At 41.7% G+C, this 26,829-nt stretch overlaps 2 protein-coding genes and 1 long non-coding RNA gene across 3 annotated transcripts in view; 1 reads left to right on the forward strand and 2 right to left on the reverse strand.

Moving 5' to 3' along the window:
- Positions 1 to 9,261, reverse strand: part of SPATS2 (spermatogenesis associated serine rich 2) — a 102,525-nt gene extending 93,264 nt beyond the window's left edge. Inside the window, exon 1 of the mRNA XM_074325734.1 lies at positions 8,898 to 9,261. The gene's annotated coding sequence lies outside the window, so the exon portion shown is untranslated. The remainder of the gene's footprint in view (positions 1 to 8,897) is intronic.
- A 105-nt stretch (positions 9,262 to 9,366) lies between these two features.
- Positions 9,367 to 19,046, forward strand: LOC109443701 (zinc finger CCCH domain-containing protein 15). The gene is made up of 4 exons (XR_012493988.1): positions 9,367 to 10,752; positions 10,972 to 11,195; positions 16,337 to 17,276; positions 17,712 to 19,046. It is a non-coding gene; the product is annotated as a zinc finger CCCH domain-containing protein 15 (long non-coding RNA).
- A 3,710-nt stretch (positions 19,047 to 22,756) lies between these two features.
- Positions 22,757 to 26,004, reverse strand: DNAJC22 (DnaJ heat shock protein family (Hsp40) member C22). The gene is made up of 3 exons (XM_019724652.2): positions 25,848 to 26,004; positions 24,176 to 25,133; positions 22,757 to 23,235 (listed from the first exon to the last, which is right to left on the reverse strand). Exons 2-3 carry the CDS (start codon positions 25,013 to 25,015, stop codon positions 23,056 to 23,058), a joined length of 1,020 nt encoding a protein of 339 aa, XP_019580211.2. The 5' UTR covers positions 25,016 to 25,133; positions 25,848 to 26,004; the 3' UTR covers positions 22,757 to 23,055.
- Positions 26,005 to 26,829: the final 825 nt, after the last annotated feature.

A 26,829-nucleotide genomic window follows, 5' to 3' on the forward strand; every position in this document is an offset into this window, starting at 1 on the left:
CTGAGAGACTTCAGGAAGGGGAATCAGCAACAGACTTAGAAGGTATTCCAGGCAGTGTAGGCACATAAAATGAAGCTTGGGAGGAGGGGGGTTCAGGAGGGATTCGAATAATCACCAATTCCTGAAAGCATACACTTCCCAACCCTTTGCTTCCTTTTCCAAGAAAATAACCAAAGTTAGACTTGCATACAGTTTTCTCTATATTCTGCTTAGAGCTACTGCCCCACTCCAAATCATGACATAATATGAGTATGTCTACCTATAAACCTGGCAAAATATATTCATTAGTTCAAGATGGTATAATCCTGACTAGAGAGTAAAACACTAAATTCATAATTACTTTGATCTCCTCTTCTCATCCAACTTCTTTTGACCAGCCCATATAGGCAAGTTGTAATAAGCATAAAAACATGACAATATATCAATTGCATACCAGAAAACATAAGTGACCCAGTTTTCAAAAAATTTTGTGGTATTTATAACAAACGTCTCATAACAGAGTAGAATAAAGAAAAACAAGCTAAATCTCAGCTATAACTAGATGGCACTACAGCAGGTCCTCAAATAATGTCATTTAGTTGTAACATTAATGAGATGCCATAGCAACTTAACTCTTACTTGTATCAATTAGCTTATAGTAAAAGTGGTTTTGTTACACATCATTTCACTTCAAGTCACAGAACCTATCAACAACATTAAGTGAAGACTTATGTACTGATTTCTGCCACAAAGATAAACTGACTTTTGTTAATGTGTTTCTAATTTCTTGATTTGGGGGCATCAACAAAAAAGCAAAGTACCAACACTGACACATTCAAAACTTTACTCACAACACAGGACAGGTTTTGTTGCCTCTCCACTGCTATCTAGAAAAACCAGGCAGCTTTTCAGCCTGACAATTCAGGCCACATGTAGGAAAAATAAAAATAATTGTAACTATACTATTAGCTAATAATTATTGAGTGCATACTATGTGTATTCACTGAGCTAAATGTTTTATAGCCATTAAAGTTTAATGATCTTAACAAAAAGACAATCGAATTAAAAAACAGGCATAGGACTTAAACAGACATTTCTCCAAAGAAGATACACAAATGACCAACAAATGCAGGAAAAGATGCTCAACATCACTAGTTACTAAGAAAATACAAATCAAATTCACAATGAAATAGCACTTTACAACTACTACGATGGCTATAATAAAAATTTAAAAAACACACAAAGGAAAATAAGTGTTGGGAAGGATGTGGAGAAATTGGAACCCCAGCAATTCCATTCTCAGGTATAGACCCAACACAACTGAAACCAGGCATTCAAACAAATACTGGTAGATTATTCACAATAGCCAAAATGTGGAAATGACACAACTCTCCATCAACAGATAACCAGATAAACAAAATGTGATTTATCCATACAATGGAATAGTATTCAGCTATAAAAAAGATGAAGTACTGACACCTGCTACAACATGAACCTCAAAAACACTATGCTCAGTAAAAGAAGCCAGACACAAAAGGTCACATATTATATGATTCCATGTATTTGAAATACCCAAAATAGGTAAATTCAACATCGTGAACGTACTAAATACCACTGAACTGTATACTTTAAAAGGGTTAATTCTGTTATGTGAATTTAACCTCAAAAAAATAAATTCAACAGTCATGACAACTCTGTGGTAGGGATTACTACACCAATTTTGCAGATTCAGAAACACAGACTCACAGAAATTAAATGACTTGACCAAGTCCACAAAGGGAGTAGGTAGATGAGCAGAGATTCAAAGCCAGATCTATATATCAGATTTGTGGGGTTTTTTGGTGAAAGAATGTACGCCCTTCATAGCCCCTCTCCCCAACAATTTTATGCCCAGCTATTTATAATCCAACTTATTAGCAACTCCTATGTGACTAACAGGTTTGTGCTCCTAACTAACATATTACACAGCTTCCCAATTTTAATAAGAAATTAGAAGAAAAATATTACAATATGAGAATATTATCAATATACTATCAGTGTTAGCCTGATCATAACTAACACCATTCAGTAAATCCACATTTCAAGCATTAAAAGTTCAGCGGCCAAAAAGTTTAATAATATACTTGGGGCTATTTCACAGTGGGAACGATTAGCCAGTAGAGTGTGAAAGAATGGTATGTTCTCAGCTTTATTGCCCAATCAAAAATGTAATTGTGTAAAAATTGAATATAATTATACTGAATCTTACTTAAATGTTAAGATTTCAGGTAACAATCAGGTGAAGGTACCACATATCCCTCCTTTTTCAGGAGCTTTTTCTACTTCATCAAATTAGACACCCAGACACAAATGTAATCATCATTGTTGTTGCATTGTTTCCTGTGCTCCCAAATTACATGACATCACATAATAATACCTTGTAGTCTAACTGATAGGATCATCACATTATAGGCACGCAGACCAATAACAAATGTTAAATATCCACGTGTGAAAGACCAACATAAAATACAACCTTTGAGTAGTGGCAGAGGTGAAAAAGATTACCCAACTAAGCCTTGTTTAAAGCACTGTCCCCTTAACAAGGAATTAGATGACCATCTCAAGAAACCTACTGGGTACTGACTAATAAGATATAACAACACATCAACTTTGTGTCTAAGCTAAATGGCTGATTTAGTCTGGGTGGTTCTGTACCAGCTATCATCCAGGTACAACATTTTGGCGTCCTGTCATTCCATCTTAGTTATAGATAAGTTTCACTGTTTTCATAAATTATCAGGGAGCTTCTTATGATGAGACCTGGTACTGAGGGCTTGTACCGCATATGCAGATAAGCTATGAAGGCAGTTTACTGTAAAAATGCAAAAGGATAACCAAACAAAGCGGAAGCGGAAGACTCACTTCTACTACACACTCATGCACATTTTCAATCAATGTAACAGAAGATAACCAGGAAGAGCCAGCAGTGAGCTGACCATACTGGCATGCTGTAATCAGAGACCAAGTGGGTAATTGAAAGAGAAGTATTGCTATACTACTGGCAGTAGCTTTAAAACAACAGCAAACCATTTACTACTGGATCATATGTTCTCAAGAGAGGAAAGACTGCAGGTTTTACAAAGTGGTCTTTTCAGTCTTATATAGGTCAACAGGAAGTAACACCATTGGCTGCGTCAAGTACAGACATCTTCATGTATCTATCATGACTAGTTCACAGTCATGTAACGGCCTCATCACATACCTCCTTCTCTTCAGTCCCAATACCCTTTAGCCAATTCTAAAGAACACACACACACTCCACAACTAGTAATTATGTCATTTTGCTAATTAAGTAATGTGAAAATCCTCCTTACTAGCAATCCGAGGTTATTATTTAAGGCTTGAACTAGTAAGAATTCGTAGGTCACCCCTAACCACAAATTAGTTATGACTGCAGAAGTTGCCTTTAGCTAGTGGCTATATCCTCAGACCCTGCGGACTATTTTAAGGGCCTGGCACTACTACAGAATCTGTGTAGATAATGATGTATATTTCAGGAAGCCACCCCTATAGGCCAACACAGTAGATTTGAACATGGAGACTAAATGCTGGCCTCTGACCAATGCTTGATATCCAGTAACCTCAAGAAAAGATATTTACAAACTTTAAATCTTTAGAAGTATTTCTGAACCAGCAGACCACCTCCAAGGCAAGATGTGGGCTCACTAAGTCTCCTATGAGGTTCCCAGAAAATGGCACATGAGCCTAAGTCCCTTTGTAACCTAATAATCTCAAGAAGCAAGATGCAGGGATAATTAACCTTGTGACATTTGGAAAAAATGAAATGGGAGGTTAGACTCATCCTAAGAGGCAGGTCACTGTCAGTCTGCAGCTATTTCAGCCTACTGCATTTGGTATTATGTGACAACTCTCTCTCACATATGAAGGGAGGGAAAGAAAATGGGAGTCAAACAAGTGACTTCAGCCAATTTTACTTCCTGTATTACAGCCACCTTATTGACATATTTAAAGCACATAGCAGGCACTCAAACTTTTTTCAATGAATGAAGGGATACCAAAGGTTAGCAGTAACCAGCAGCTCATACATGTAAAACATTTTTAAATGAAAAAAGTACCCCGAATTTCAATCCAAGGCAGCAAAGTAAACTGAAAATGCTCTAGTATGTTATTGACTCATTTTTCAGATACAGTTACAGATAATGTTCCTAAGATGATTACCTACATTTATAGTCGTGACTGGAAACGCCTGCATGTAACTAATGGTTCCTTCCACACTGGACACATTTCACACTTTAGAACAGAAACTCCCATTTTCTTCATCACCTGAAATGTCTAAAAGTTTTTCGAAAGTACTTTTATTGATAAGTTGAAATGCATTTTAATATGCTTGCCACATGTCATGATACATATGTATGAGTATGCAGAAGCTAAAAGAGAACCATGAAAACTGGATAAACCATTTCCTTTTGAATCATTTCCAGTATAAATGTCCTGTGAACAGTACAGAAAAAGTTAGAGGAAACATCATCCCTCAAACATAAGGCCAAGTGCTACCTTCAGGTGAACACATCATAAAACCACCATTTACAAGTAACAAAGCTTCCTCAAAAAATTAAACATAGAATTACCATATGACCCAGAAGTCTCACTTCTGGATATATACCCAAAAGAACTAAAAGCAAGGATTCATCAGATATTCGTACACCAATGTTTACAGCAGAATTATTCTCAATAGCCAACAGATGGAAACAACCCAAGTGTCTATTGACAGAAGAATGGCTCAACAAGGTGTGGTATACACATACAATGGAATGCTATTCAGTCCTAAAAAGGAATGAAATTCTGACACAGGCTAACACACTGATGAACCTTGAAGACACTGTGTTAAGGAAATAAGCCAGACACAAATGAACAAATATGATTCCATTTGTATGAGGTACCGGAGTAGTCACATTCATAAAGAAAGAAGCATGGTGGTTGCCAGGGGCTGGGGGGGAAGACAGGAATGGGGAGTTCCTGTTCAATAGGTAGAGCTGAGGTTTGGGAAGATAAAAATGTCCTGGAGATGGATGGTGGTGATGGCTGCACAGCAATGCAAATGTACTTACACCACTGGATTGTACATTTAAAAATGGCTTAAATGGTAACTTTTTTTTTTTAAGATTTTATTGGGGAAGGGGAACAGGATTTTATTGGGGAACAGTGTGTACTTCCAGGACTTTTTTCCAAGTCAAGTTGTTGTCCTTTCAGTCTTAGTTGTGGAGGGCGCAGCTCAGCTCCAGGTCCAGTTGCCATTGTTAGTTGCAGGGGGCGCAGCTACCAACCCTTGCAGGAGTCAAACCGGCAACCTTGTGGTTGAGAGCCCACGCTCCAAACAACTGAGCCATCCGGGAGCTCAGTGGCAGCTCAGCTCAAGGTGCCGTGTTCAGTGTTCAATCTTTAGTTGCAGGGGGCGTTGCCCACCATCCCTTGTGGGACTCGAGTAATCGAACCGGCAACCTTGTGGTTGAGAGCCCACTGGTCCATGTGCGAATCGAACCGGCAGCCTTCGGAGTTAGGAGCACAAAGCTCTAACCGCCTGAGCCACCAGGCCAGCCCTTAAAAGGTAACTTTCATGTTATGCTTATTTTACCACAACTTTTTTAAAGTTACCAAGCAAGAATGATGGTCAAACTTTTGTGGCAATAACGTATCAAGAGAAGTGGTAACAGTCTGTAACAGGCATGCTTCACTGTCATCCCCCAGAGCCTAGAAAGGCAAGTCCTCCGAATAGAAGGATGGACATGCCATGTTCATGTTGCTACAGATATACACCAAGTAATTCAAGAAGTTGAATTATATTCTATAAGAGTTAATTTACTAAATAATGAATGGGCTCTCCTTCCCAACAAGTAAATCAGGAGAAAAAAAAAAAGCTTTTTCTTCCAGTCTCCAATGGAAGCAGCAAGATTGAAATAACCAGTTTTATTTCAAACAGAGAAGCACAGTGGATCCTGAGGAGTGACTTTTAAGTTCCCCACTTTAATATGGTGGCTCTAGAGTGGGAACCTGCAAGCAGCAATCAAAATAATAATTATTATTATTATTATAGGGGCAGCCGGATGGTTCAGTTGGTTAGAGCACGAGCTCTGATCAACAGAGTTGCCGGTCAACAGGGTTGCCAGTTCGATGCCCACATGGGCATCCTCCACAACTAGACTGAAGACAACGAGCTGCCGCTGAGCTGCTGGGGGGGGGGGGGCAGCCGGATGGCTCATTTGGTTAGAGCGCAAGCTCTCAACAACAAGGTTGCCGGTTCAATTCCCACATGGGATGGTGGGCTGCGCCCCCTGCAATGAAAGATTGAAAACGGTGACTGGACTTGGAGCTGAGCTGCGCCCTCCACAACTAGACTGAAGGACAACGAATTGGAGCTGATGGGCCCTGGAGGAACACACTGTCCCCCCAATATTCCCCAATAAAATTTAAATAATTATTATTATTATTATAAACTTTCTTCACTGCCATTATTAAGTGACTTTGTACAAGTTACTTAACCTTTCTAAGCCTCATTTGAAAAATGGGGCTAATGCTTACACCTACCTTATAAGGGTTGTTTGAAGATCTTATAAGATAATACGCATATAATACAGTGAGTTCAGCGCCTAGAATACCTAAATATTCAACAAATACAAATTCTCTCCCCTCATGTATTCACTAACCAGTAACTGCAGCCCTTTGCTACTCCGGGATCAGCCTCCAGGGGCTGTGCTGATGTTTTAGCCTAACCTATGGCTCCTCCCTCAGACCCCAGCTGTTTCTCTCAGTTCTAGCTGTTTCGCTCTGAGTTTCTAAGAGGATCCTGTCTATATTTAGAGATAATACCAGTACCAACTGTGGTCTTGACAGGTGCTTGGGGGGCACTTGAGCACTCAGCAGTTTCCTATTGTTTTCCAGAGTGAACTTGTTGGGGCTCCACAACTGGCTGTCTTGACTTCTACAAGGAAGAGAGTGCCACGTATGCACAGTCCTTCAGCAATACACTAGACTAAACAGAAAATAAAGTGTGCTCACAGGACAAACCCTTAGCAAGATGTTTTAGCCCTATTAGCAGGACCCCAGAAGATCTGTTAAATCACAGGAGCAGTAAACATTCAATAAACTCTACAGATGTAGCCCACTAACCCAATCTTCATCTAAAGCACTATTATCATAGCAGATTCAAGTTTCAACCAATTCATGCTGCTTGTACTACAACCAATATTGGAGAACAGAGAGAGCAGGAAGAACCACCAGGCAGACTTAAAAAAGGCCTCCAGCAGAGCTGGGTCTGAATTCAGCTTTATTTACTAGCTCTGTGACCTCAGTAAGTTATTTCACCTCTTAATTTATAAAGTAGGAAATAATTGTAAGCGTTAGATTAAATGAGATAATGCATGCAAAACAGATCTCAGCACCTTGCCTAGCCCACTGAAAGAGGTCAATAAACAGCCACATTACTAAGGAGGACATTGCACTCACTTCTTGCTTTGTTCCGTTTTTATAACATATAAGAAAAGCGACAATTTTGAAAAATATTTTTGAACCTTTATCAAGTGGCCTAATGTTACTATTTGAAACCTAGCTGAAAAATATCAACTGATGAATTCCAAGAAATCTTAAATGAGTCAGCAAAACTTAATGCCCAATAAATAAAAAGCTATTTATGAACACATAATTGTAACGAATTTCAAAATCAGCAATCTTGTATCTCATACCGTTAAAAACTTAGTCTAGAAATCCAAGTATCAAGGAAATGCAAAGATCATAACCCCAGATATACTTTCCCACAATATTTTCCAATCACCTTAATTCAAACTGGAAGGTATGAGGCAGCCAGATAATTTGAAACCGGCATCAAGAATTTCTTGAGGCAGCACCCAAACTCTCCCACGAGCATAAAATCAGTAGCAGATGGTACATGAACATTTCTCAGTGAAAAACTGCAATTCTAAAAAGTACAGCTAACTTCGATTTTATCAAGGTTATTCATCACCTTTTGGTCTAAATGAAAAACAAACTCTCGGTTCTCCCCCAAACACCCTGAACTCTGCATTATCACTGACAAGACCCCTATTTTTGGTAATCTGTCCTCTCCTGCTTCATTAGCTTCAGGTAAATTATGTTCAGTAACCTGGTGAACAAAGGAGAAATAAGTATTATAGGCATTCTTTTTCATTGAAACGGACTATAAATGACAACCAATTTAGTAAAAGGCAGCTTGTACTTCTACAAGGAAGAGAGTGCCGAGGAACAAGCCTAAAATCTACCGTCTAAAAGAACCCAATCATCGTGGATGAATTCGGAGAAAGATGCCACTCTAGTCCACCTACTCGGTACTCATTAGATCTACCCTTCTGCTTTAATTCATGCCCAAACCACATCTATTTTATTTCTCTGCCCCTCTTTACCTTATTTTCCATTCCTTCCCCCCCCATTCCAAGAATGCCCTTCTATCTCTCATTTCTAAAGCCCACTTTGCCCCCAAATATTAAGGACCTCGGGTACCCGCGCAGATGACCTTACGCATCCCCACTGCATTCCCAATTCATTGTACTTACCCCAAATGACCCATTCTTTTCCATCTCCCGTTGTTTCTTAAAATCCAACACCCCCCACACGGTCACACCAGAGTCCCCCCTCACTCCATTGTTTCCCCGGCCTATGCCTCTGGAAACACCTCAACTCGGACCCGTGGGCTTCGGTCCGCCCTACTGACCCCAGAAACCTTTCACCATCTGGCACTCCACGTCCCAAAGGGCTCACATCTCCCTCCTTTCCGTACCCCAACCCCCAACAGCTACCCCTTCCCCCGTGCCCTCCCTAAAGCCCGTTCTGTGCACCTCTGTGCTCCTTTTATCCCCCCAACACCCCCCGCCACCCAGCACCCTCAGCCTCACCTACGCCGGGCCCCCGCAGTCGCCGCGTCCCTCCAGTTCCGGGCTCTGCGTCCCGGACGCTCCGGGGTCTGAGAAGAGGAAAGGAGCTCCGCCGCCTCCTTGTCGTTTTCTAGAGCCGCCGCCGCCGCCGTCGCCGCCGCGCTCCGCCCACAGCGCTCCCAGAGCTGGACGCCGCCCCGCCCCCACCGCTCCTAACCCCGCTTCCCGTCTCCGCCGGCCCGCGGGCTGGGAATCGCGGCCGCGGCCGGGGGCCGGAGCGCCAGCCCTTCCCCACCGACCCCGCCGGGGCTCGTGCTGTTCGCCCCGCCCCGAAGCCTGCACGGGCGCGTGCGCGCCGGCTAACCAGCGCACAGGGCGCGTGCTCGCGCCGGCGACAACCCGGCACGCCGAGCTCGAGGCGGCTGCGGCCAACCGGCGCGCGAGGGAGACTCGGGCGCGAGGCGGCCCGCGCGCCCGGGACCTGAGGGTGGAGGGGCGCGGAGAGGGAGGTGGACTCGGGTGGGTCGGGTTACCGCTCCTCTTGCGACTGGGTCTCTCGCGCCTCGCATCGCCCGCTGGGTCGCGCGCCTGAGTTAAGGGAGCTCGGGGTCGCCGGGGATTGGGATAACGAGGAAGGGGAGGGGTTGGAAGAGTGGGTCGGGAACAAACTAGATAGAAGTGGGGATGGGTGGGACGCGACTTCGCATCCACGTGCGGAACGGCCCGTGCCCAGAGAAAGCGGACGGCGTGGGGTGGAGGGTAGCGCGCGCTGGGAGTGCAGGGCTCGAACTGGAACTGGCGGAAAGAGCCGAAACTCCCCCGGAGGTGGCCGAAGGCGGGCGCCCCGAGGGGAACCGCGCGAGGGACTTTACTTGCTAGATCCTGGCCGGGAAGCGGTCTTTCAGGCCACCCTCCCTTTAGCCGTTCACGTCTCTGCCCCGAGAACTTAAATCCACTTTCCCCTTCGCCTCCTTCCCGACCCAAGGTTTACTCGAAAGGGCCAGTTCAGAGATACCGGCTGCGGGGAAACGCCGGGACATCTGGACTTGACGGCCTCTCAGCCTCCTGGAAGGCCACAGAGGCCGGTCGTGGATCCGGGGAAGGAGGCGCTGCTCCGGCCTGGCGCAGGGTAACCCCGGGAGCGAATTGAGGGTTCTCTAGGCCACGTCCACCCGACACACGGCCCCAGTCCGTTGCTGAGTCGGTTTTTCGATATGCTCAGCTGTATGCATCCCTCTCTGCGGCTGTGGTCAGTCACACCACCCTTCGAAACTTTCTGTTGAATATTCTGTCTTTGTGGTCAGATTTCCAACCTCCCCCAGGGGTTTGGGGGGCACAATCATCTCTAATATTTGTGCACCTTTCTAGCCAGTGTGCATGTGTGAAGCACTCACTCCACTGTCAACTGGTCAGCCATCTGTTAGGAGTGGCCACAAACTGGGAATTTAGACAATCAGCATTGAAAAGATCAGAATCCTCCCTTACATTTTTACCTTTTATGGCCAAAGCATAAGGGGCTCTGAACAAACCTTAGAGCGTATAAGGGTGTGTATAGCCACAGGCACAATGTAGTTTTGGTTTCCACGTGTTTGTCATTGCAGTGGTAGTACACATAGTGGAGTAGTATAGTAAATGTCTATGAAGTCATCTGGTCCTTTGGGTTTTTATTTTGCATGGGGTGGGGGTGGGGGTCAAAAATCTGGAGCCCATGACCCCTAGTTAATAATGCCTAATCTAATCCAACCATATAATTTACAGATATAAAGAAGCAGAAGAGTAGGTCATCCAGCACTACACCAAGTGTTGCTTACTATTGAATCTTCTTTCAAATAGGAGACCAGCCAAATATCTGCTCTCTTTTCATTCACTAATTGATGTAAGTACCCAAGGAGTGGTAGGCATTGTTCTACACATTGGGTCACTTACAAAGAATGAAACAAGATCATTATCCCAAAGGAGAGTATCCAGTTGTAAAGGAGGATATAAGCTATTAAATAATTAACTATAATAACATGTGATAAGTGCTGAAACACAAAGGTGCAAAGTGGAAGGAGTGACTAACTCTTCCACAATTTCCCTTCGTTTCCATACACAGGTGGAACCAGATGATATGACCCTGGTTAATAGAAAACTTCATACTGAAGAACGGAACCTGAACCAATGGCGTGCAAGATCTTGTTCCATAATGACTGATTTCACCTACTAAAAGTCACTCCAGAAACACCTTCATTATAGGGCCTGTTGCTGCTGCAAAAGCGATATAATTTCTTTGGGAGGAAAATGTAGTCCCCTTTCTTGGAAACCTTATGGTCTATTTAGGTTAAGTCATGATGCCTCTCCTAAGAGAGCCCTCGTCTAATGTGAGAGCGTTTTTACTTGTGGATATCCCACTCAGAGTAAAGGGAGGTGGATTAAGGGGCATGCCTAGGCCCAGTCTAGGAGAGCTGTAAAACATCATTGGAAATCTAATGAGATGAACAATATCATGTTTAACAGATCTCTAAGGGAGAGTTCTGAGTGTGGTTGAGAGGAACATTTTGCTCAGTCCCTGGGATGGCAGTACAGACATGTTTCTCACAAATTTTACTCAAGAAATAACCCTACAGGGGCAACCAGATGGCTCAGTTGGTTAGCGCGTGAGCTCTTAACAAGGTTGCCAGTTCAATTTCCACATGAGATGGTGGGCTGTGGCCCCTGCAACTAATATGGAAAATGGCGACTGGACTTGGAACTGAGCTGTGCCCTCCACAACTACATTGAAGGACGACAACTTGACTTGGATCTGATGGGCCACGAAGAAACACACTGTTCCCCAATAAAAAATAAATAAATAAGAAAATAAAAAACAAAAGAAATAACCCTACAAGGAAGGTGGGTCACATAGAGCATATGTCTTGCTGAGTGGGTTTTGCAGGTACCCCTACTGCATGGCCCACCTTTGTCCTTTCTCCTTGTAGCACTCAGCCTCTCTAAAAGGACACTGAACAAATGTTTTCAAAAATACCTCTTGGACCTGGGTTACAAAGATTAATTTAGTCCTTGTTATTTATATTACCTATACATTTTCCATTTTGTATGCTATACTTCCCAATAAAACAAAGTGATCATTGCCTGCTTTGACATAATTACAAATTGTCTAAAATCTGTCTAGAAATTACACTGGAGGAAAAGAAATGCTGGAGTAAGTTGAACATGTAATTCTTGTGACCTATTCTGAAGAAAGCAAACAACAACAACAAAAAACCCCCCACCAAATTTCTGAAATGATTAGAGTAACTGCTAAGGATTACAAAAGAAGATCGTTTTAAAATAACATCCATATGTCTCAGTTCAGCCTTAAGGGAATTAATTTATCCCAGGTTACCTAATGATCCAGTGGCAAACTAGAACTAAAAATAAATCATGACATAATCTTCACCGTGGCAGATATATTCTGTAGATATTAACCTGACCTAATTTGATATGTTTCATATAGACCCTGGAGATGAGAACTTTTCTTGTATTTTTGTTTTGAGTTGATATTTTGTATCTGAAGTAAATGATTGCCAGATTCCATGTTTTTATTAGGAAGAAAAAGAGGCTGAAGTTAAACTATAGTCTAAGAGGCATAAAAATTTTACTCGTAATCTTGGAGACTTGATAATCAGTGACTATAACTGAAGAACGTGAGTTTTTAAAGTCTCTGTTGACTAAAGCTACAAGCCACACTAGGCATGAAGACTAGCAGAGAATATCTCATAAGGTGTACTTTTCCCTTTGCTTGGACTACCCCTAATATCTAAGATATTCATGTTGGCAGTCCAAACTGTGTATCTTAGAAAATTAGTTTCATGAAATATTAAATAGATGTTATCTGAAAAAACTATTCCAACTCCAAATAAGTTTGGGAAACCCTGGGTAACATCAAGTTAAACTGGCTGCTTTACTTCTCAGAGCACTTACTATGATAATGTGATTTGCTAATTTTTTTTTTTTTAAGATTTTTTATTGGGGAAGGGGAACATGACTTTATTGGGGAACAGGTGTGTGCTTCCAGGACTTTTTTCCAAATCAAGTTGTTGTCCTTTCAATCTAGTTGTGGAGGGTGAGATTTGCTAATTTTGAAGAGAATATGCTATATAGTATGCAGCTCCCCCCGAGGAAACTTTTTTCCCCCAGAATCTTCTGTACAAGATTAATGTTTCTTTGAATATCCATTCTATAAAGTTCTACTAAAGGGTTTTGACTCGGTTGGCATTTCCCATTTTACAGATAACAAAACTGAGGTCCAAAAACATGGATAAGATACCTAAATTCAGTTGTGTATCTGTCAGATGTTTAGAGCTAGAAAAGGTGTTAAATTATCAAAGGTTAAACTGTGGCAATGTCAAAACCAAAACTCAGATTTTAAACACTGAGTTTCATTAAAAACTTGAATTTGATCTTTAGTGAATTTGTTTCTATATGTAAAACATATAACTAATACTGCTTTACTGTAAGTTCATTTACGGAATTTCAGAATGCTCTTTCATTTATACAGATGGTCATGATTTTTCAAAAATTAATAATGTCTATCCTCTGTAAATGTTTTATGGTTTATAAAGCGCTCTCAACACATTGTCTCATTTGATTGTTTCAACATCCCTGTGATGCAGGCATCATTATCCTCATGTGACAAATGAGGAAACTAAGGCTCTAAATTATTAAATAGCAAGTTACCACATTTAGTAAATGTCCTATTGGTTGCATTGGGAGAAGACAGTCCCTGCCTACCAGGGGCTTTGACACAGTTAAGGAGACAAGACTTCCAAAAATGAGACAGAATGATTATATGGCAACATGTAAGAAAATGCTAGATAGAATGCTACAGACTAGACAGAATGCTGAAGGAATTCAAGGGGAAAGATTACTGGCTATGGAATTAATCAGTGAAGGCATCATTTAGGGATAAACTTTAAGTTGGATCATAAAAGAAGTATAAAGATTTCGATGAGCAGAAAGAAAAGAATTCTAGGAAAGGAGTGACATCAGCAAAGGCATTAACATGAGAACAACAAACACACTGAAAAGAATTAGAGTTTGAAGGGAGATAGATCTGAAAGGATCAGTCTCTTAGCTATGCAAAAAAAGTCAACTTACTATTAGGCAATGAGTTTCCAGTCGACGAATATAAAAATAATGGCACCACTTGCTTGGACTAAGCAGTTAATTGCTTTCCAGCCCAAGTTATATAGAAAAGCAGTAAACGTACACTCTCCGCTGTGGACCGTAGGAGAGAAAAGGAGAAAGAAGCAAGAGAAGCCAAGTCCAAACTGGTGGTTATGGATGAGGAAGAAGGGGGGGGAGTAACATAAGCCTCACTGGCAGTCAGACTTGTAAATGGGAAGCACACTAATAGAAGACATTTATATTCCCCCAAGACTCCTCCTATTCTTTTCTTGATACTAATTCATCTGTAATGTGCCTGACCTCGTGATGCTATGAAAAAAATGCCCTTTCAGGTGGTGCTTGCAAAGCCAGGTTCACATGCTAACTCAGTCACTGCCCAGCAGAGGATGTTCCCTGCAACTTGTCTCAGCCCAGAAATGGGACTAAAGTCTGGTACAGAATTAGTTAAAATGAGTCCCTTCCAATTTTCCCACACAAGGCACTACTTTGTTCTGTTGAAACTTGTCAGTGAGGTTTAAATCCAGAACATTCAAGGTCTTGCTTAAAGTTATAATTTGCAAATAAGCAGATGGACTATGGAAAGAGTGGATGAGAGGTGGGGAGAAAGAAGACAGCTGGGAGGGAAAGGAAAAGGAAAATTAAAAGAGCAACAAACTATTGAAATGAAACCTCATTTAGCTGGAACCCTACATATATTTTCTGCTTGTGTTGTTCAAAACCCACCTTAGCAAAACAAACAAACAAAACCAGCTTGTTGAACAAGTTTCAATCCCTTGCAGTGACTAAGAGAAAGAGATGGCAAGGAACATGAAGAGAAACGAAAAATCAGCTTGTCAGGGTATGAACTTCAAAAGCCAAAGCAGTGGCCTGAAATGTGTGTTCAAGCAAAGCTCTAACATGAAATACACTGCCCCAGAATCCCCTAGGAGTTGAAATGACAATTAGAAAACATGTTTCAGTTGGAGTTTACCCTGAATAACACACAAATTCAACCTCACAGTTGCTGTCTCCTTGCCCACAAAAGGGGAGCACTAAACTCTCCTTTTGTAAGGAACCTGCTATAGAGGTGCTGTTACCTTAAAAAAAAAATTTATCTTTGAGACAGGCTTAAGGCGCCATCTGCAGTTCTTAGCTAAGACTGCAATAAACCCATACCTCCTGCTAGCTTGTTAGGACCACCCACTGTTAAAGAAGAAAGAAAACAAAGAAATACTAAATTCTAGTCAGGGAATCCTCAAAAGCCCCTGGGTCATAGAGTAAATGCAAACATAGCTTTAAGACACAGTGCCTAGGAAAAGATCCAAGGGCCTTATTAGCCATAAGCTCAGTGAGCAACCAAAAAAAAGCTAATAAATTCTTAGGCTGCTTGATTTAAAAGATGATATACTGTCCAGACCTTGAGAACTTAATAACCCACAGTACCCTGTTCTGTCTGAACACATCTGAGAATTGCATTTAGTTCTGGGCACCACAATTTAAGAGCAATATTGACAAGAGCCATAAAAATGTTCATACCTTTTGACCCAGTAATCCCACCCATGGGAATTTATTCTGAAATAATTCGAGAGAATAGATGAATTAGAAGCATGAAGATATTGATGCAGCATTCTTTATAACAACAAAAATATATATTAATACCCTAAACGTCCCCTAAACAACGGAATATTATACAGCATTAAAATATAATGACGTTATTTGAAAAAAAAACAATGTGATAATGCATGCTACAACATGGATGAATCCTGAAAATAAGTGAAAGAAGCCAGACACAAAAGGAGACATTGTGTGATTCCATTTATATAAAATGTCCAGGATAAGCAAATCTATAGAGACAGAAAGTAGATTAGTAGCTGCCAGGAGCTGGAGGGAGGAGAGAATGGAGAGTGATTGTTAATGGATATGGAGTTTCTTTTTGGGGTGGTACAAATGTTCTGGAATTAGACAGTGTTGATGTTTGCACAACCTTATGAATATGCTAAAAACCACTACATTGTATACTTTAAAATGGTGAACTTTATGGCATGTGAATTACATCTCAATAAAATACATGTATATGAAGATTTCATAGTTATACATATATATAAATGCTCAAGATTCCATGAGGGGTAAAAAACCAGTATAAAATAATATCCCTGATATGATCCAATCATGAAAAATTAATTATGTAAATTTATGGATGAGGACTAGAAGAAAACATAAATAAATGAAAACACTTTGATAAAGGTGAATTTTTTTTTGGGGGGGGGTTGGGGAATAGTAGCCGTTATATTGTTCTTTGAGCAATTAAATATTTTCTTTTCTTCCCAAGACAGTGTCCACAAGAGTGTAGACAGATGATAAACCAAACCATTTAACACAAGCCTGCACTGAAAAGAAGAATCCAGTGTTGAAAGCAATTTTAGAGGTCATCTGAGTTCAACTTCCTCACACTACAAGGAAAAAACTGAGGCCCAAAGGGGTGAAGTGGCTCATCCAAAGTCAGCTGACTTGCCATGCAAGAAGCGGAAGTCAACCCCATCTGGTGGAAGTCAACCCATCTCCTCACTTCTCCATTCATGCTTTTTCTACAGTGCTTCCTTAATCAAGGGGATGTTTAATCTAGAAAAAGGAAGAGACTTAGTGGGATATGAGATGAAGAGTGGGTTCCCACCAAGAGGTGGTCTTTTGTTGGTTTGTGTTCTTCCCCCCCACCCTTTTTCTGCTTCCCCGCCACTTGGGTTCAAACCGTTGAGCAGTGGGAGGTTGGTGTGGGCTGCTGTGAGCGGCCAACCGTGCAAGGCTCATAATACCAGCGTGGACCAGGGAGCTGTGTCCTACAAAACTAGACTGAGAAACAACAGCTTGAACTGCAGTAGGTGGGGGAGGCAGAAAAAGGGGGGGAGAAAAAAAATGAAAATGTTGATGAAGATGACCTGAACTTTTGGCCAACAATTCATGGCTCTTGCAATGTACCAGCTCCCATGGCACTGTCTGTGAAGGAGTTTTTAGCCAGTAAACAAATAACTGTATTGGAGCACCCTCCCTACTCACCTGATTTGGCCCCCAATGACGTCTTCTTTACATGAAGATAAAGGAAATATTGAAAGGAAGACATTTTGATGACATTCAGGACACCAAGGATAATACAGCTCTGATGATCATTCCAGAAAAAGTTCCAAAATTGCTTTGAAAGGTGAACTAGATGCTGTCATTGGTGAGTAACTTCCCAAGGGGAGTACTTTGAAGGTGACCAGACTGATATTCAGCAATAAGGTATGGAGCACTTTTTCTAGTATAAGTTCGCGAGCTTAATAGTCAGACCTCATATACAAATATCAAATCATTAGGTTGTAACTTGAAACTAATATAATGTTGTATGATAATTATACCTCAATTTTAAAAAATGGCAATAGAAATAAAATGTCATGGCTGATAGCACAAATTTATGTCACAATTGTCAGAATTTAAACCCCAGCTTAGCCACTTAAAAGTCATTGGGTAAGTTACTGAATCTTCCTATGACTGTCTACTAATCTAGATAGTGGAAATAATAACCTCTGAGGAGTTGATGGAATCACTTGATTGACATTACCATATGTATTGTGCTTAACAAGTTGCTTAGAATCTAGAAATAGTTCAATAAAAGATCGTTATCCTTAAAAAAAAAGAATCTGGGGTGGCAGTATCTTCCTCCTTTTCCTGCCACAGAACCAGACACCCTGACAGGGTCCAGCTGTGCTTAAGTCTGGCTGGTGCCACCTGTCTCCGCGATGCCCCCCAAGAAACAGGCACAGATCGGGTGCAGCAAGAAGGCGGAGCAGAAAAAGGAGAAGATTATCAAAGACAAAACTTTTGGTCTAAAGAATGAAAAAGGAGCAAAGCAACAGAAGTGTATCAAGGCTGTCACTCATCAATTTAAATTTGGTCAACAAAATCCACATCAGGTAGCACAAAGTGAAGCTGAAAAGAAATTGAAGAAAGATGATAAGAAGAATTACAAGAGCTAAATGAGCTGTTCAAACCTGTAGTTGCTACTCAAAAAATAAGGAAAGGTGCAGATCCCAAATCTGTGGTATGTGCATTCTTCAAGCAAGGACAATGTACTAAAGGAGATAAGTGTAAATTCTCTCATGACCTGACTCTGGAGAGAAAGTGTGAAAAGCGAAGTGTTTACATTGATGCAAGAGATGAAGAACTTGAGAAAGATACTATGGATAATTGAGACAAGAAAAAACTGGAAGAAGTAATGAACAAGAAGCACAGTGAGGCAGAAAAGAAAAAACCAAAAACTCAAATAGTGCGCAAGCATTTCCTTGAAGCTATTGAAAACAACAAATATGGCTGGTTTGGGGTGTGCCCCGGAGAGGGTGATATTTGCATGTATCATCATGCACTTCCTCCTGGATTTGTGTTGAAAAAAGATAAAAAGAAAGAAGAGAAAGAAGATGAAATTTTATTAGAAGATCTAATTGAAAGAGAGCGTTCTGCCCTAGGTCCGAATGTTACCAAAATTACTCTAGAATCTTTTCTTGCCTGGAAGAAAAGGAAAAGACGAGAAAAGATTGATAAACTTGAGCAAGATATGGGAAGCAGAACAGTGGACTTCAAAGCAGGGAAAGCATTAGAGTGATCAGTGGTCGTGAGGTGTTTGAATTCTGCCTGAACTGGTTGACGATGATGACGAGGAAGCAGATGACACCCATTATACCCAGGGTACAGGTGGTGATGAGGTGATGATTCAGTGAGTGTAAATGACATAGACTTAAGCCTGTACATCCCAAGAGATTAGATGAGACAGGTATTACTGTGGCTAATCTTGAAAGATTCAGCACACATACTTCAGAAAAAAATGAAAACAAACTAAGTGATGCTTCCGGAGGTAGGGCTGAAAATGGTGAAAGAAGTGATTTAGAGGAGGACAGCAAAGGGGAGGGACAAGAAAATGGAGTCATTGATGTTGTTCCTGTTGATGAAAATCTTCTTCCTGGGGAAGATTTGCATGAACTGGAAGAAGAATTAAACACACTTGATTGAGAAGAATGACACCAAACAAATCAATGAAAAAATTAAGCTGGCTCAGCATGAGTTGAAATTGTCTACATTAATTTTTTTCCACCTAGAATTCTTCCACCGGATGTTTATTTCCCACGCTGATATTCTGGAGGGCTCACTCTCCTTCAAAAAAGGAATATCTTCTCTACGTCTTGTCTTCTGACTTTGGCTACATCTCGTAGTAGTAAGTTCGGAGTAGTTCATGATAAATTGAAAATATAATGGTCATTGCAGAAAATGATTGATTGTGTAACTGTCCACTCAAGTAGGAAGTGTAACTGCTTTTCCAGCTTTTGATTTTCATGTGTTGTTACAAGAAAAACATAAATGTAAATTTAAAATACCCTTTTTTAAATTCAGTTTTGAAAGAATGATTTTATTTCTTGTGTATTTATATGTTTAAAGGACTGCCTAAAATCGGAGTGTTCTACTTCATAAAGGAAACAGCATATGCAGATTCAGTATTGTATCTTTTTGAACAATTAGATGGACATTTAAAATGAAACTTCTTTAATCTGACAGGATCAGCTGCAATGCCGTGTTAAAGTGTTTTATACTTTTTCCTCTTTTTTGCCAATAAAATTGTAAATAAAGACCATCATCCATTAAAAAAAAAAAAGTCTGGGCCAGGACAAGAAGGAAGATGAAATCTAAACATGCTTTAATCAGTCTTTCCTATTAAGAGGTGATAAACATGCTTTCACCTCTTTCTCACTTCTTACCTCATGCCCCAGCTCCTACCCACAAAACTCTTTCCTGTGGAAAACTTAATACCGATCCGCACTAAAGTGACCAATGGGGGTAAGAGTTGGGCAGCAGACCACCCATATTGTGTAGCACTTCATAAAATATAAATTGTTCTGCTTTTCTGCATAGAAGGACTGAGACTCCAGATGTCAGGCAACAGTCTCCCTAATCGAAATGAATCTGCCAAAAGATAACAAGAGTTGCGCAAGGAGAATGTGCAGGTGAAAAGGGCCATCTTACAAGCAGTTTTCCATCTCCTTTCCGTGAAATTCATCTCACCCTCAGAGTTGTCTCATTCTCAGGCCTTCTGCCATCACAACTGGCTCAGACGAGCTCGGCCCCAGTTTAAAACTAAAGCCCAAGAAGGGCCAAACCCAAACTACTTCCCTGGTTCCCCATAAATAGACAAAAAAGGCTATTTTTCTCAATTATAAATTTTTCTCAATTATAAAACAAGAAAGAGTCTAGAGAAGAGTGAGGGGGGAGAGGGACCACTTGTAATCCTACCACCACAACACAACCCAGCATTCTTTTTCACTTCTTTCTGATGATTATGTGTAAGCATTCATACAGTGATTTACAGGAAAACGAAGGAAATTTTTTTTTTAAATACAAAATACACTCAGAAAATTCAGCCTTCCAGGTAGAACCTTCATTCTATACTAGTTAACTCATTAGACACTCAAGTCCTATCTCCTTACATAGGCTGAAAAGAGGAAAGGGAGTTATCAGTCATATTTGCTCACTGTACATATGCTATCTTTTTTACCACAGCAACCCTTTAAAAGTACATACTATTATCTCAATTTTAGAGGAAACTAAAGCTAAAGAAACCCAAAATCATAAGATCACACACAGTAGCTAGAAAATCATGGAACCAGATTCAAATCCTAATCCTTCTGACTCTAAAGCCCATGCTCAATCAAAAGACAAGCCATAGACTAGGGAAAAATATCTACAATACATAAAACAAAGGGTTAAGTTTTCTAACAAGCAAAAATACCAACAAAATAGATTTCATGAAGACAAATAGGAACACAATTTAAAAAAAATAGGCAGGTGATAAGATCAGGCAATTTACTGAAGAGGAAATACAAGTGCTCAATAAACATTTGAAAAGATGCTGAACTTCCCTAGGAGTCAGGGAAACAGCAAATTAAAGTAAGCAGACAATATTGCTCACCCATCAACTTGGCAAAAATTTAAGAGTGATAACAAATCCATGTCAGTCACAAAGAAAGGGCCATTTTCTTACTCTGTTGTATGTAAATTGTTACAATCTTTTCCAGAAGTAACCAGATACAATATAAATAAAAAATGTAAATATATGTTGTTTGACCCTACATTAGCACTTTTTGGAATCTAGCCTTAAAAAAACAAAAAAGCACCAGTACACATATTTAAGAATAGTTACTGTAGCCTTGCTCATGTTGGAAAAATAGAAACTGCTCATCAATAGTTCCCATTTGAATAAATTACAATACACCCATATTTTTGTAACAAAAACTAATAACAAAATTTGAGGACAGTCAAATATATGGTGATGGAAGGAGAACTGACTCTGGGTGGTGAACACACAATGGGATTTATAGATGATATAACACAGAATTGTACACCTGATATCTATGTATTCTTATGAACAATTATCACCCCAATAAATTAAAAAAAAAAAATTGAGGACAGTAAAATACTTTTCCAAATCAAGTAAAGACCTTACTCACTCTTTTGCTTTTTACCTTATAGACTATGTTTTAATATATTTATATTTTGCAGTGTAGTATTACATATCATGTTATTAAGGTACTAATAAGTAGCTTATGAAATGCCTCATTAAAATTCCATGTGATAATTTGACAACTTGTGTTTATCAAAGGAAATGTATACCATTTTTTGGCAATTTTAAAAAGGTATGAAAGTTAATTTGGTCTTCAAGTCATGGTATATAAATTAATTTGCAAAAAAATTAAAGTTTTTTATATATGAATGCAAAATAAAAAGTCTACAAATTTCATTGTTCTCAATTGATCCAAACCTTTTTGAAATTTGCAGACTACTAGCCAAAATAATTCTACTTTTTAAAACTATAGACACTGCTCAGAGTTAACTTCCAGAAAAAAGTATGATACACACACACACACACACACACACACACACACGCACACAAAGAAGAGCAAAAAAGCTGGAGTAAAGGTACGAGTATATAATTTTAAAATTGTGTGCCTGCTTGCCAGTCTTCTTCTGCATCCTAGACTGTTTCTTCCACACTTGGCTAGTTACTTGGGAATTAAATAAGGCTCCCTTGAGATTCTCAAACTACTGGTTTCCTCGGGTTTTGCCCAAGTCCCCATAAGGGCATATGAGATATAAAATCATGACTTTTCCATGAGTCCCCGTAAAACAATGTCATCTGTCCCTTCTCCAATATCCCAATGCACTCTATTTATACCTCTTACGACATTTAGTTTAAAACACTGAACAAGACGGACTTTGATATCTGTGTACCTGTGTTATTATCCCCCACCAGATTGTAAGCTCCCAGGGTGTTGTAGCTCAGAATCAGATCCCAAGTTTTGGGAAGATATGAAAAGTCAACCCATCCAACCATCCGTGTAAGGTTAGAGTGTTCTCCACAATACTCCTCCAAGCAGAAGAGCGTCTGATGGGGGATTACCCGCTATTCCCACAGCAGCTTGTTCCTTCTTGGGAAAAGTGTAGCTCCCAGAAAGTTCTCCTATAAATGGAATTTAAATATTTTTCTGAAATGTTGAAATTTAACACCAGTCTTACCTCTCACTAATCCGCAGAATAGATCAAGTCCCTCTTGTCACATGACAGCTTGTGCAATATTAGAACCTTCATATTTTTCCTTCAATTTCCTAACCCAGTACTTTGCACATTAAAAAAAAAAGTTAAATAACCTTCCTCTCTCACTCATCAATGTACCAGGGGTGGGATAAGGTGGTATATTCCATAAAAGATATTTTATTGGTTTTATAATATGTCTTTCATTGTACTATATGGTTTCAAGAAAAAACAGTCAGGAATACAATAGCCAAGCACTCCGAAACTCAATACATAAATACATTCTTCCACCACAATAGCTTTCTCACATCTTTAAGGTTTTCTCTTCTGCACTACAAGCAGACAGTTTCTTTAACGCTGTTGGGTGCCTTGCGTGGGCAAAGCTGGGCTGGGACAAGCTGTCCAGTTCTGCCAGGAAGATCGATCCTTAAGGGGAAGTGTCTTCCCACCTTCAGGATCCCCTGGGCTTCCTAGGCTGACTCAGGACTTCATATGCAGCTTGGATCTCCATGAAATGCCTCTGAGCCTCCTCTGTCTGGTGCCGGTTATGGTCTGGGTGCCAGATTTTCACTAGCTCCCGGTATCTCCGATGTATTTCTTCATTTGTTGCCCCCTCTAAGAGGCCCAAAACCTTAGGGAAACAGAAGCTGACAAATTAGAATTCCATAAGGTGTCAGGGCACCTGGGTCTCTCCCTGCTCCCTTGCTAAGCCAGGCTGTTATATCTCTGGGGCTGGCTTTTACTTGCCAGTGCAAAAGGTCCAGAGCCTCAGATTAGAATTCCAGCCGACTGAACAAGCTCTGAATCTCATGGCAAGAAGCAGGATTTGCCTTTAAGCACAGCTGCCCATTTTCCAACCTGGAACTTTACATCCCTGACAAGATCTCCTCCTTACAAGAGAAATACACATGTGTGTCCACCAAAGACATGTACGAGAATGTTCATAGCAGCTTTATTCAGAATCGTCCCATACTGGAAACCAACCAAATGTTCATTAACAGAGTAGATAAATAAATTCTGGTATATTCATACAATGGGATACTATACAGTAATGAAAACAAACAATTTATCATTGTGTGCAACAGTATGAATAAATCTCACAGACATAATGTTAAATGAAAGAAAGACACAAAAGGATACATACTAAATTATTCCATTCATATGAAACTCAAGAATGAACAAAACTAACCTCTGATAACAGAATAAAGGTTACTTCCACAGAAAGGAATATAGAATGGCGAAGGTGCACAAGGGAACTTTTTTAGGAAAGGAAATATCCCATACCTTGATCTGAATGGTGATTACATAGGTAAATACATAAAATGAGTGTGCTTTATATTGTTATGCCTCGATAAAAAATAAATAATATACACATATTTTCCCCACTCACTATTAGGGCCTCTGCATCTTCACCCATTGCAGAGAAACCCAGAGAAGCCAGGACACCCTTCTGGGGCCTGACCCAGCAGACATGAAACCAGTGCTTCCACATAAAGGACACCAGCTCCAATGAGGCTTAGCCTAACTCCCCAAGCCATCCCAGAGAGGAATGAGAGGGAATAAAACCTTACCTGGTAAGCCAGCTGACGCTTCTCATCCTGAAAACTGCGAACAAATTCATAGAGCTTCTCCCATTCCTGGAAGTAGCTGCTGCTGAAGCCAGGATCCCCCACCAGCAGCCTCCAGACTCGGTAAGGCAGAAGGAGGACAGACTCCAGGAGGCGGCCAAGAAAGGGAAAGAAGCTGAACCAACTCAAGAAGGAGCCCACGGTCTCTGCCACATAGCCGATGGTGGCAGCTGTGTTGCAAAGGGCACTGTATGCTAGCGGGCCCGTGAAAGCGAGGTAAGCTAAGCCTAGGCGGTAGAGCCGCACACTGAGCGTCTCTGACCCAGCTGAAGTTTTATAGCGGCGATGCTTCTGGGCTGTGATGCTGGCCACCAGGCTGATGGGCAGGATGGCTATGGGGCGGCCATAGAAGATCGGGGAAGTAAGAAATGCCGCCCCTAAAGTGTTCTTAAAGTCTGATGTCTGGTTGCCAACAGCAGCCACCAGCAAGACCCCTAAACCAACTGCCAGTGGGAGGCCCACAATATAGAAGCTGGCCATGAAGGAAAGGCTAATGAGAGCCACAATGCCAAAATAGATGCCCACTATCATCTGGGCAGCAAAGCGAATGGGACTCAGAGGGGGTGTCCCCTGTCCTGAGCTCTGCCTCTGCCGCTGGGCTCTGTTGGCCTGAGCTACAAAGCTTGGTAGCTTCCAAAACTCCCAGAGCCAGCCCAGGCCACCCCCACCCAGGGTAAGCATCCAGAGCAGTGCATGGCTGTCCCGTCCCAGGTACAGGTGGTGGAGCCCAGCAGGGCCCCCTACAGCCCAGAGGGCATAGGTCACCAGGAGCCCCTTGGCCATCCTTTAGGGAAGGGGTCTCAGAACAAGTCCAGTGGCACCTGACATTGCTCATAGTGCAGAAATCTGGGGTCCACTGTGAAACTCATAGCCATCATGGCCCCAGAGTTATCCTTAAACCCTAAGAGATGGAAAAAAGGAGCTGTAAGACTATATCCAGGTCCCAACACAGTAACCATTTCCCCTTCCAACAATAGAGTCCAGATCTTCTTGAGTGTCCCTGAAATGCTGGTTCTCCCATACCCTTTGTGGCACCTCATGTCTGTTTTTTACAACCACAGCAACTCCAAATTTAGGGGAGAAGAACGTTTTAAATGCTTTCAGTTGAGTAACTGAGAACTTAGCACCCAGACAAAAAAAAAAAAAAAAAAAAGCAGAAGCTTGAATTTTAGACCGCCCCTCACACCACTGACCCCAGGAATGACTCATGGGGGAGTAGAGTAAATCAAATGCCCTTCTAAAGTTCCTACACATTTTGAAAGCCCCTGCCCAGCCCCTCCACCCCCAACTCAACTCCAACTATGAATGCCTTCATACATTTGGCCAAGATTTTAGCCCCTCTCCAGCCTTCCCAGCTCTCTAGGCCATTAAATCTTCCCACAAGTCAAACTTGAAAGAGGTCCTGAATTCCCCCCACTTAAACAGCTCTGGAAAACATTTTGACCTACCCTGGCACCCCACAGTTCAACCACCTCCTGCCAGGGCATACTTGAAAAGTCTCCCCAAAGCAGCCAGATAAACCCCCAGAATATCAAACCAGATGCCAAAGTGTGCCTGCTAGTCTCCCCTCTACTTAGAGTGGGCTTCATGACCACCTGCTAGTCCAAACCATTACCTGCTAGTCCCAAGGTGAGCGGCCGTGCCTGGGAACTCTGGCTCCCAGGCCGTCACACTAGTCATTTCCTTGGACCCTAGAGTCAAAATGGCCTTTTTCACTCCGCTCACATTTCCATCCAAATGGACTTTGTCTTTCTGTGTTTGCTGTGTCACGGAAGTCGGGCGGTTGGGGCCAGGCCCCTCCCCAAGGCCCTTCCCAGCCCCCTCAGGATTACCTTTCAGCCTCAGGCCCTTCTCGCCCGCCCTCTGGGGGTAAATTCAGATTAAGGTTTTCTGGGCGTATCCAGCCTCCCGGCGGGCGCAGCACCCCATTCCAGGCCGAGGGCACCTGAACTGCGCTAACGTGACCGCCAGGTGGCGCTGCTACTTACGGAAGGGAGGGGCGGATCCTCAGACTCACCTTGTCCCGAAGCCGACAAAACAGCCCACGGCAGTCCCCTATAAACACAAAAAACTGGCCTTTGATCGTCCCTTTCCACGCCCACAAAGGGGAGGGTGACTCCTTTCTCACCTCAGGCTGCACTTTCCCCTCTCTGCTTGCCTTCAAGACTGCCTTGGATGGGTCTACTTCCAATTCCTCTAAAGCAGAGACACCAAGGACAGGCTGTAGACAGGGACCCACACACACATCCAAGTTCGCCTCACTGCCCTGTCTCCAGACTTGCCAGTCAGGGGGAACTACACCTAGACCTGAGCTTGAGACCTGAGGAGACTCCCGATCCAGCAGGAGCTCCGTATCTGCTGTATCCCGCCAGGTCTGAGGGGAGGGGGGGCAGAGAGAACCAGGAGCAAAGGGGGTGAAGGGCATCCCACCAGGAGAGCAAAGCCACAGCCAGAGAATTGTCTGCCTTCCTCCTGCCTCAGTGCTGGGGTGGAGCTGGGATGTAAAATGCCTTCATTTCAGTGTCCTGGGCTCCAATCCTGGTTCTGCTACGTGACCTTGGCCAACAAGTCACGCCGTTTCCTCCTCTGGGCCTGTT

The sequence above is a fragment of the Rhinolophus sinicus genome, linkage group LG02 (genome assembly GCF_036562045.2).
Source record: "Rhinolophus sinicus isolate RSC01 linkage group LG02, ASM3656204v1, whole genome shotgun sequence".
NCBI classification, from domain to species: Eukaryota; Metazoa; Chordata; class Mammalia; order Chiroptera; family Rhinolophidae; genus Rhinolophus; species Rhinolophus sinicus.